Source organism: Ochotona curzoniae, unplaced genomic scaffold, assembly GCF_017591425.1.
Source record: "Ochotona curzoniae isolate NIBS_2020 unplaced genomic scaffold, NIBS_Ocur_1.0 scaffold_2476, whole genome shotgun sequence".
Classification (NCBI taxonomy): Eukaryota; Metazoa; Chordata; class Mammalia; order Lagomorpha; family Ochotonidae; genus Ochotona; species Ochotona curzoniae.
Window position 1 is genome coordinate 16954308 of NW_024467095.1, and position 11667 is coordinate 16965974.

At 38.6% G+C, this 11667-nt stretch overlaps 1 protein-coding gene across 3 annotated transcripts in view; it reads left to right on the forward strand.

Moving 5' to 3' along the window:
- Positions 1-10998, forward strand: part of SVOPL (SVOP like) — a 42838-nt gene extending 31840 nt beyond the window's left edge. For 2 of the 3 annotated variants that reach the window (XM_041002385.1, XM_041002386.1), the window contains 3 exons: positions 8638-8751; positions 10083-10100; positions 10988-10998. In XM_041002385.1, coding sequence (XP_040858319.1) covers positions 8638-8751; positions 10083-10094 — 126 coding nt within the window. In that variant the 3' untranslated portion in view covers positions 10095-10100; positions 10988-10998. Of the gene's footprint in view, positions 1-8637; positions 8752-10082; positions 10209-10987 lie in introns of those variants that run through there. The other variant, XM_041002384.1, reaches the window with a different exon arrangement.
- Positions 10999-11667: the final 669 nt, after the last annotated feature.

Genomic DNA, 11667 nt, shown 5'->3' on the forward strand with positions numbered 1-11667 from the left:
CCCCCTTCAATAGTTTGTTGCCTTGCATGTATCTGATTTTCCTCTTGCCTCTGGCTCCCGTTGTTTTTTTTTTTTTTTTTTTGGAAAGGCAGAGTTGGAAAATGGGAAGGACAGCAAAGATTGTTCATCTGCAAGTTTATTCCTGAAATGGTTGCAACAGCCCAAGCTAGGTCACACAGAAGCTGGGAGCTTCTTTCTAGTCTCCCATAGAGGTACAGTGACTCCCAGGACTTGGGTCGACTCCCATTGATTTCCCTGGCACAACCCAGAGAGCTGGGTTGGAATTGGAACAGCTGGTACTTGAACCAACTCCCATTTGGGATGCCTGTGTCACAGGTGGTGACTTTGCTAGGCCACAACCCATGACTTCTGCTTCTTGATCTCTGTTCTATGTGGCGTATCTTCCTATTTCTTATTTCTCAATTCTAGCTCCTCATCTTTTGTTACTTTTCTCCACTTGGGGGATATCATCCACTTTCATGATCCAGTTGTCAGCTGCACTTAGATGCTCATCTTTCTCTAGCTTATCTCTTTAGGCAAGTTTTGCTTCTGAACTCCCAATTATCTCCCAACTCTGGGATTTGAATGTCTTGAAAGTATTTAGCACGTATGCAGCCGAACTCCTGGTTATTTCTCCCCAAATCCAATTCCTTCCATTAGTGAATGGCACCACGTGTTGGCCTAGAAGTTGTCCTCTTTCCTGTAGTCAGTCTGCAAACTATAGGTTTTTCACTTCCTAATACACATTGAATTGTTCACCAGATCGCCTATTCTACCTGTGGCAGCACTCAGGTTCAAACTACCATCACTTTGCTGCCTGATCCTGCTCATGTCCCCACATTGCTCCCTCAGCTTCTTTCCTTCCCTGTATTTGTGAAGATGTTATTCCCATGCGTATAATCGTTTCTTCTCCTCATGGATGAAACCCAGAATTCTTATGATTTTCACAGTGAGGCCATGCTTTAGTTTGGGCTGCTGTGACTAATCACTATAGCTTGTGTAGTTTGAGCAGACTGCATGACTGCATGGGCTGAAATGCTATGCTGAGCATGCCAGCAGCTTGAGTTCTGGTGAGGGTTCTTGGCTTCCAAGTTACTGCTGCCTTGCTGTGTCAACCTCATGAGGAGAAAGTTCTGGTATCCTGTCCTCTTGCACGAACACTGAGCCCATGAAAAGCCCCACTATCGTCACCTGAATTACCCAAAGGTCTCCTCTCACGGGAAGTTAGGGCTTCAGCTTCAACATAGGAATTTGGAACATAGCCATGACCGGCCCCATCTTTTACCTTTCTCCCCATTTGCTCAGCTAGAAATAATTGTGTTCCTGTAGTTTATTAGAAATGCTATAATTACTTCTTCCTGGAGCTTCCTCACCTGCTATTCCCTCACTCTGGAATCTTCCTTCCCCATCCTATTCTCTAGTTAGCCATAATTCATTACTTACTCGGGAAGCCTTTTCTGATGACTTCGCTTTAGAGTAGTCTCCTTTTGAGCCATCATGGCACTGTGAACGTTTTTATATCATTTATCAGAATGTTATTGCCTCTTTCTCCAAGTAAAATTTAAGCCCTTAAAGTCCCAAAGTGTATGCATACTTTGCCAATTTTTATCTTTAATAAAATTTTATATTTATAGTTTCAAAAATCCATAGAAAATGTATAGTAAAACTATCCATGGATTTGAAAAATCTACAAAAATTTTTCATTATGTACTGTGAAGTTTCAGTTCTTTTATGTTGCTGACACCTACTAAGTTTTCTGCCACATAGTGAGCATTGAAACATTTTGCGAGGATGTTTCTTTGCTGATGCAAGTTAAAGCAATAACTAATACACAAAATTCAGACGTGGGAGCCAGCATAATGGCGTAGTTAAGCTACCCCTTGGCAACGCTGGAATCCAAGGTTGGAGCGTCAGTTTTCATTTCGGTTCTTCACTTTTGATCTAGCTCTCTGCTAGTGTGCCTGGGAAAGCAGCAGGACATGGCCACACGACTTGGATTCCTGCTTCGATCTGGTTCCGACCTGACTGGTAACGCCGTTTACGGAGTGAAGGAGTAGGATCAGAATCTTTTGACTCCCTTGTCCATTCCCTCCATGCCTCCTCTGTCACTCTTTCAAATACACCTTTAAAAATTGTACATTTTTATGACTTACCATTTAAACTTCCATTACATGCAGAAACGTTATAATGTCCAATTTATTTTTCTTAAATTTTTATTTGAAAGGCAGAGCAGAGTCACAGATGGAGGAGAAACAGGTATTACACCTGCTGGCTCATTCCCCAAATGTGCATCATGGCTGGAGCTGGGTCAGTATAAAGATAAGAGCCAGGAAATTTTTCTAGATCTCCCATATGAGAACAGGAGCCCCAGCACTTGGGATATCCTCCACTGCAACTTATGGCCATTGGACTTGAACTGGTATCCATATGGGATGCTGGCACTGCGGGCAGTGGCTTAGCTTACTATGACACAGTATAGGGGTCTCTGTCATTTTTTTTTAAAGATGGTAAAAACATTCAAAATCCTTTATTGCAACTCTAATTTACAGTGCATCAGCATTGCCTAAAGCCACTTTCTTGTGCAATGGGAAAACTGCGTTACACCTGTCCTACTCCCTGTTACGTAACATTTCCCAATTGTCTTCCTTCTAATCTTCCCAGCTTGAGGTAAACAGTATCTCAACTATTGTGAGGTCAGATTTTTCAACTGGAATTAAATAAAGGCATCTTACGTAAAATTACATATTCAAAAGGCAGGGAGTGATCTTCCCATCAGTGAATTTAGTCCCCCAAAATGTCCAGCATAATCAGGGCTGGGCTATGATGAAGCCAAGGTGCAAATTCAATCTGAATCTTAAGTATTCAGACCTGCTACCTCCTTCTGTGTAATTCACAGGAAGCTGGAATTGGAAGTGAAACTCCATCACAGCACTTTGATATTGGATGTAGGCAAACACATGCAGCATCTTAATCAGCATGCAAAGCACACTTGCCTAGGATCAGTGTTTTCAGATCCCATTTATGGGATTATAAAGTAGTTGGATCATTACATTTTACATAATGGCCTTAATTATCAACCATGATATTCATGATGATCTCATGTAATAACTACATCAAATCCTATTGTGTAAATATATCACATCTTCATTAACCATTCACCAGTTGATGGAAATGTGGATTATTCTCACTTTTTGGCTAATATGGGAGTTTCTGTCTCTTGGCTGTATAACCAAGAAAGAATGCTGGATCCATAGCCTAGTTCTATATTAAATTTGAGAAATTACCAGATTTTTAAAAAGACTATTGACCTTCCCAACACAGTGTGCAGGGATTTTTCCTTCACATTCTAAGTGGTGACTCATTGTGACTTGCCTTTGCTCAGAGAATTACATTGAACAATATGTCAGTTGTTGATTATTTGCATGCCTTCATTTGAAAATAGCTATTTAGATAGATGTACTGCACATTTTAAACGATTAGGGGATTTGTGCTATTGAGCTATCTTCCTCATTCATTTTGGTTATTGAACCGTTATTGGAGGTATAGTTTACAAATACTTTGACGCTTTAGGTTGTAATCTGATGATTGATTCCTTTCTGTGTACAAGCGCTTTGGCCCAATGCAATGCTTTCATTCTGATTTTGATTTGATTTCTTGTAGTGTCCGTTTCATTATTTCAAGTTATATATGCAACCCTTAATTCATTTTAACCTTTTTACAAGATTATGTAATTTCATGCAGAAGCATGAAAATATCCAATTTCTCCAGTACAATTTACTGAAAACTGTATTTACTGCAATGTGTTCTTGGCAACTTTCTGAAACTTACTTCTTGGCGCTCTATTCCATTTTTCTAGGTAAATGTTTTAAAGGTAATATACTATTTTATTTTAATTATTACAACTTCATAATATCTTAAAGTAATGGTTTGAGTTCTATTTGCTATACATGGGTTTTATGTTTGGGGTCGTTTGTAGCACAAAAAGAATTTTAATAGTGTTCCTTCTAATCCTATGAAAGCTGTCATTGGTATTTTGATAGTGATTGCAACGAATCAGTAACGTTTTGTCTTTCTGTGTTTTGTTCAACTTCGTTTGCCAATTCGTCTTCACTGTTGTAATATCTAGAAACTGTAGAAAATTTTATTCTGATTTTTATTGTGATGTTTTAATAGCCTCTAGAAATGGGACTGCTTTGTTTTATAGGTAATTTCCTATTGGTATATAACATTGCTACTGATTTTGCACATTTTGTATCCAGGGGTTTTTTTTTGGTAATATCTTTGGTCCTTTTCTACACATATGACCCCGTCATCTGCAAAGCAAATCAGTTTCACTTCCTCCCCAATTGTCTTGTCTAATTGCAGCATCTGGGTAAACCTTCAACTTTTGCCATTATATATGGCATTATCCAATTGTTTGGCATTTCACTTTTGTTGTGTTTAGATATATATATTCTTTACCTGGCTTGCAGTTTTTATCATGAAAATATATTGGAACTGATCATACTTCTTAATTCTGTTAAATTCTTTTACCCCTCATTCTGTAAACGTAATGCATCACGCTTGTTGATTTGTGTATGCTGAGCCATTCTTGACTCTGGAAAAAATCCAATATGCTATTGAATTCAGATTGCTGGTATCTTGAAGATTTCTGCATTATATTCATCAAGACTATTGACCTGTAGCCTTTAGTTTTTTTAAAAGACACAGAGATTGAATCTCCTTCTGGTGGTGAGCTTCCCAAATGGCTAAGGCAGGGCTAGAAACCTAAAAAATCCATCTGTCTTTTGAAGCTTCAAGGTCAGGCATCCAAGCACTTTGAAAACCTGTTGCTTTCCCAGTGTAAGCTGCTTATCTTTATTTCCTTCCTGTTACACATTTGGTTCTTAATTGCACTGATGCTGGTCTCAGAGAACGTATCTTGAAGAATTAATCTGCTTTTATATATTTTAACATAATTGAAGACAAATTGTTGGTAACTTTTTGATAAGTGTTCAAGGAAATTGAGCGGTAAAGACATGTTCCTTCAGGGATTTTCTTTGATGGTAGAGATTTTAACAACTCCATCTCAATACCTGCTGAGGCATTCTGTTTCTTCAGTCCTGGTAAGTTTTAAGAGTTTGTCCATATCTTCTTGACTGGCAAATCTGGTCGCACATAATTGTTCATAAAAATTATAACTTCTAAAAAATTTTTTCATGTCCATGATATTTCTATATTTGGAATGTTTAGTTATTTGAAAGGCAGTAAGAGGTTTATGTTGCATCTGCTGGTGCACTGCCAAAGCAGTCACAGCATCTGGTGTGGGGCCAGTCCAGATCCAGGGGCTGCTTCTGGTTCTCCCACCTGGATTCGGGGATCCAAAACTCTTGGACCTCTTGTGCCGCTTTCCCAGATGCATTAGTGGGGATGCGGAACAGAAGTGGAACATCTGGAACTTGAATTGGTATGCATTCTGGGAGATCAGTGTTATACAAGACTTTGTGCACAATGCCACGGTGTCAGCTCTGGCAAGTTTTATTTAAAACAATTGAAAGGTAGCAAAGCACATACAGATTTTGTCCATGCAGGGATTCAGTGTTGATGACACAAGTCCAAATAATTGAGGCATCACATCTTATCTTCCAGGATGCGATTACTATATCAGATCTAAGAATCCCTAGGAGGATCGTGCCACTGTTGTCAAATGTTCTCCATCTTCTCATCTCAGACTTTCATTTTTCCCAAGAAGGAGTGGTTTGGTTTTTGTGTGTGCAAAGGCTTATTTTGTATAATTTTTGTTTTTATATGCCCTTGAAATTCAGAATCAGCAAAGGATTCATTGGTCATTGTCAATTTAAATTGCCATCTTCTTCCAGCGTATCCTATATATCATTAAAGGTTGTATGTCTATTTTCATTTGTTACATTTTAAATTCCTTTTCCTTGATCAATTGGTTCATGTTCAATTATTTACCAATATTTATATAGCTCCCAAAGTCTATTTTGCTACTGATTGAACATTGTTTATTCAGTTTTTCGCAATGTAGTCAATGAGATTTTTGAAGTTTTGTGACCTATCATGTGATCTGTTCTGGACAAAGTTCTGGACCTGTTGAATTTTCTATGGAAGTTCAAGACTGAAGCAGGCTACACTTTCGTTCCATATTGATTTCTGACACACTGAAAATGGAATTAGTCTGCTATTACTGTGTTCTATCTGGGGCACTTGAGTATGTCTAGGGGTATGCTTCACTACGTTGACTCTGATTGGTCACCTCTGACCCACTCGTTCCTGGATATGTCTGGAGATTCAGGAAGGAATTCTGAAAAGAGCTCTTTGAATGTGCTTTTTATTCTTTTGTGACTCTCAGAAATCCCACTTACACTCCAATACATTGAGTATTTTCTCCTGTAATGCTGTCCCGAAGCTGGACTATTAATCCTGAATCTGTTTTCACCTCTGTAACTGAGCCAAGTGCTTTTGTATTCCGCTATGGATGCATTCCATCACATTTTAAGTTTTGCTAATTGCTTGCTTTTTAGCACAAGGATCTCCCGCTCTGGTAAGCCTGTTATTATGCTATTGGATCTGTGTCCTTTTGAAGTTTATTTTATTAAACATTATCCATCTTTGGAAGGAGATTTATGGAGAGGAGGAAGAACAACTAAGATCCTGGAATCTACTTGGCTACAGCAGTAGAGTTGATCTGATCTGAAGCCAGCAGCTGCTTCTGGATCAACCATGCAGGTGCATGGTCACAAGAATTTAGGCCATCCCTTGTTGCTTTTCCAGACCTTAAGCACTAAACTGCCCCCAGTGTTAATCTGTATTTCAATTTCTTCAGGTATTTATGAATGTTAGTTCATCCCTGTGGTAGGTTTGACACCTTATTTGACTTGCACGGAAGCATTTTTTCTAGTTTCATCATCTGACCTTGCTGCCATTGTCCTTCTAGAAATTCTAAGCAATTTGTTTTCTGAGCCTATGAATACTGCTATCAGCATTAAGAATGTGCCTAGTTTGGGATTGTTGCAGGTAAGCTGCTATTGTGGTATTGCTGCTCCAAGCCTAATTTTCCATGTTCATGGTTGCTTAGAATGAATTTCATCAGCCTCTGCTGGCCACTATGTTAGGCACAAATAATTGGTCTTCTGGTCACTAATACTGCACTGCAATATCAGTCAGCTCCAACAGCCCAGCAACATTCAGTGAAAGACAAAAGCCCCATGCTGTTGGCTTACTGCTACTGAAGTACACTTTCAGCCCGAGGCTACTGCAACTAGCCAAAGATGTTGACTGGGGTATTAATCCAATCCGCTTAGCTACAGGACACCAGCTTCCGGTTGCACTTGGAGAGGCAGTAGGTGGTTCTCTGTAATTCCTTTCATTGCGTAAGAAAATTATGTGCAGGCATACTCTTCTACATACTGTTCAAAATAATTCATATTTCTTGGGGAAAAGGGTGATAATAGTAATAATATACATTAAATACACATTCAAGTATATATATTATATATAATTACAATATATATAATAACTTGAAGAACTAATTACTTATTTCTGCTTGAGGCCTATGAATTTTAGTACTTCATAAGAGACCCAAAAGAAGGTCCTGCAGTTTTGGTTGTTGCAACCATCTAGGTAATATATTCACAGGGATGGAAAGATAGATCTTTCAAATTAGCCGTGCGCCATAAACAATGGAACTTGCTATTTTAATTTTATATTTGTCCTACACTAACAAGACCACTGTAATATTGTATGAATTCGCTTCTATTAGCATATGTGGTGTTTTTCCATACTTTTCACTTAGCTGTAAAGAACACAATGCCATCCATTATGGATTCTACATTTCCTTCTATGCACATTACTCTTTCTTCAAAATGGCACTGAAGGAAGTGAGGCTTAAAGATGTCAGAAAACTAATTCCGTCTTGATCCACATCTGTGGATTGTAGCTGTGAAAATGTACATGTGACAACTGTTTTCCACTAATTTTTGTCAGGATGTATAAGATCCACTTCAATAAGTGGGCGCACAAGTGTTTTCTTGTTAATTCACATTTTTATTGTCACAAAACAATGGAACACTGGACAGTGTGTCCAAGTGCTGCAATCAGCCACTGAAGGTTTTATTCTTTCTCTGCTAGAATGAAACTTAAAGAGAAAATATCAGGATTAATGCTATGAAAATATGCAAAACAAAAAATACACAGCTCTACTATAGGGCAGGGAAGGTTAGGACCATACAAGTTTGTCTGAAGCAAAAAGATTTTATGGTAAGTCTACTGGATAGTTTCTGATCAAATGGTTTATAAAATTTCAGTTTTGGCTGATTTTAAAAATTGTCATATTGAAACATCTCTACATATTTCACTATTTCTGTTGGAAAGGCATACCTGCTGGAGTGGTCTCATGTGGGTGGCAGGGCCCAAGGCACTTAGCTATCTTTGTTGCTTTTCCAGGTGCGTTAGCAGGATGTTGGACCAAACTGCGCAATATAGACTGCCAGCACTTCTGCTGGTTCCTTAACATGCAGCACCAAGGCGCTACCCACTTAGTTATTTCTGAAATTCTATACAAATTCAGTACAGAAAATGTCTCCCACCCCCATCTAAGCACCCTTTGAGTAACAGTCCCTTTCTTGTGACTTGCAGGTTCTAATGAGTGCATCATTTTTGGGAGCCCTGTGTCTTTTTTCATCTGTCTGTGTGCTGTGTGCCATTTCTGCATTTACACTCCCCATTGAGACCAAGGGGCGGGCCCTGCAGGTAAGTAATTCGGTGATCAGTCTTAACTACCCTTTTCTCAAAAAACACAGAACTTGGTCTATGGAGATCCAAGTTTTTGGTGATGAAATGTTTAGTGGGTTTCAACTACTATCTGAACTCAATTCTTCTCATGTAGAATTGAGGGCACCAAAATGGTTTACTTCAAACCCGTTACAACAGAAGCTATACTCAGAAGCAGTGGCAACATCTCAGCCCCCTCCTGTTTAGATAGAGGACTTTGGGAGGAGCTGAGAGGGCCATTACTTGGTCCAGGTTCCTTTAATACAGTACCTCCGTTAAGAAATGTATTCAGCATGCACTCGTTGCCAACCAATACACACAGACTGCTCACATACACAAAGAGGGAATCCTAACACTATACCTCCTGGGTGGTCGGACTCTGTGATCCAGCGTTCTGATGTTTTCCCGTCTGTAGCACAAATGAAGCAAATGTATAAAATGATGGTGAGAATCATTGGAGCTTAGACTGGATGCTTGCTCCTGAGCTCTAGTTGCTGAATAGGATGCAGTGGAGTCAGTGACATCAAGGGAGAGGCAGCAGGCCCCTTTCAGAGTGCACACAGGATGCCTCCAGTGAGTAAAGAGATGGCTTATACCTGCCTCACTGTATTTTCTCTAGTTTAAGTTATATGAATTATCACATATTAGACTCATCATGCAATAATGACCTTAGGGCTTCATTTAGTTTCCTTGCTTAGAAAACTGACGCATCAGTGAATGAGACCAGACACAGATGAGGCATGTGCTTCCTTTATACTGCTCATGTTATGCAACTTCTGTATATACAATAGCTAAACTTAGTCAAGATTCTTTTTATAATCTGCATGACAAGCAATATTTACCTGTAAGGGCTCCTGTAGATATAGGTTGAATGATTTTGTAGAGTTGATAGTGGTCCTAAATATTAAACCTACATGTTTAAGTTATGGACATATATCCCTTGAAACAGTCCTACTGACCACATGAAACCATCTGATAAACCTAGGGATGTGTCCAAGAATAGGCCCAAAAGTAACTGACCTTTTAGCACATGTGCAGACAACCTCCCCACAAATTTACTTAATGAACTGATCTGATGATACAATAGTGCCAACTATATTTTTTGAACCAAAACAGTGGTACAAGTATAATTTTTTCTAATGCCGTCTATGTTGAAGCAGAATACTTACTTATCCCATTTTCAGGTTCACAAACATTATTTAATACAACTTGTAACTAATTGTTGGATGTTAATTTTCTGCTACTGCCTTATGTGAGTATGAATGCCAAATGCTTTCTAAAAATATTGATTCAATTGTTTCTTTGCTCAGCAAATCAAATGAAGACCTGTACTGCTGTGAAGAAAAAGTCCCCCCCCCCATTTTTTCAACAGACTTGTTTATCTTAACATTCTACTTCTGTATGCTACTTTTGGAATAAATGATTATGGATTAACTGGGCATTTGTGTATTGTTCTTACTTAATATAAAGCAAAAAGAACCTGGACTCACTCTCTTCTGCTCGACTCCCCAGATGATTATAAAGGCTGGGGTCAGGTCAAAGCAACATATCCAGGCCTCCCAGTTGGTGCCACCTCACATCACTGTTCTTACCACTAGCTGCTAGGGTCTGCCTTGGCAGGTGTCAGAAGCAAATATCTAGCCCCGGCATCTTAAAATAATTGGAAAGGAGTATGAATGGGAGAAATGGACTAAAGATAGCTTTTCTTCCCTTGATCACCATCCCTTACCCACTAAATCATAGATGAAACACATTTACTTTATGTTTTCTTCTTCAGAACCCAAACAAGAACTTGTAGTTGGTTGACTAGGCTTTTTTTTTAAGGTCTGTGAGCTACATGTACCTTTAGACATCACCTGGTTTTCAGGCTGTATGTAAGTTATAGAACATATAAATCAATAATTCTTCAGTTTTAGAAAAAAATTTCAGATGCTAAGAAGTCTATTACATTTGTAGGGTTAGAGACCAACCAACTACAAATTTTAATTGAAAATCTCAACCCTCAGCTTAATAGTAATTTATAATTTACTGAGTGAGTTAATCAAAGGTGATGCTCAAGCATATTTCCACATTTTGGAGGTCTTAAGATTTTGACAACCCTGCTTGAAACCCAGGCTTCAACCAGATACCAGCCTATAGAAAACCATTCATACTAAATTGGAGAAACCCTTAACACTCTTAAGTAGGGTTAGCAAAACACATGAACAGAAATAAGGCAAAGCTTTGCAGTAACTTACCTGTAAGCTTTTTGGGGTGTCTTCCCAGATCATTAAAAGGTCAAGACATAATTTAATAAAAAGGATTATGGAACTGGAATATCTGTACAACTACATTTTGCTTTGTACAATAGATTAATGTTCTGACATCTCTATCTAGTCTATACAACAGCCAAAGCATCTATTTGGAACTTTTTGTATACCAGACCTCCTTGTCATTGTTGCTAGTGAAATGCCTATGATTGCATAGTGAACATCACGATGGAAGCCTGTCCTGCAACATCCTGATTTTGTTCTGGTCAATCCCACTTCAAGTCTCATGCCAAGGGTAAGAAATATTTACCTTTGATCTGTATACTCCATGCTCTCCATATATTGCCACTGTCGTAAGAGATTTTGCAATGGAAAGACTCCTGGCTGCAGTTTCCTGGCTAAGTTAAAGGCAGTAAAACATGGGCAAAAAAATACATACAAGTTTTCTGAAAACATGGAAGAGAATGTTATAATAGTCTTTCTTCCACAGCACATTTGAAAATGTTGGGAGACCCGATTTTGCTAAGATTTTAGGATAATTCTATGTCAAAACTAATAGAACAAAATTAAAGTGGAGACCGAGCTTTTCATGGTATCCTTCCACGAAAAAATCCTAAATTAATGCAGATATTTATTCCCACTTGCT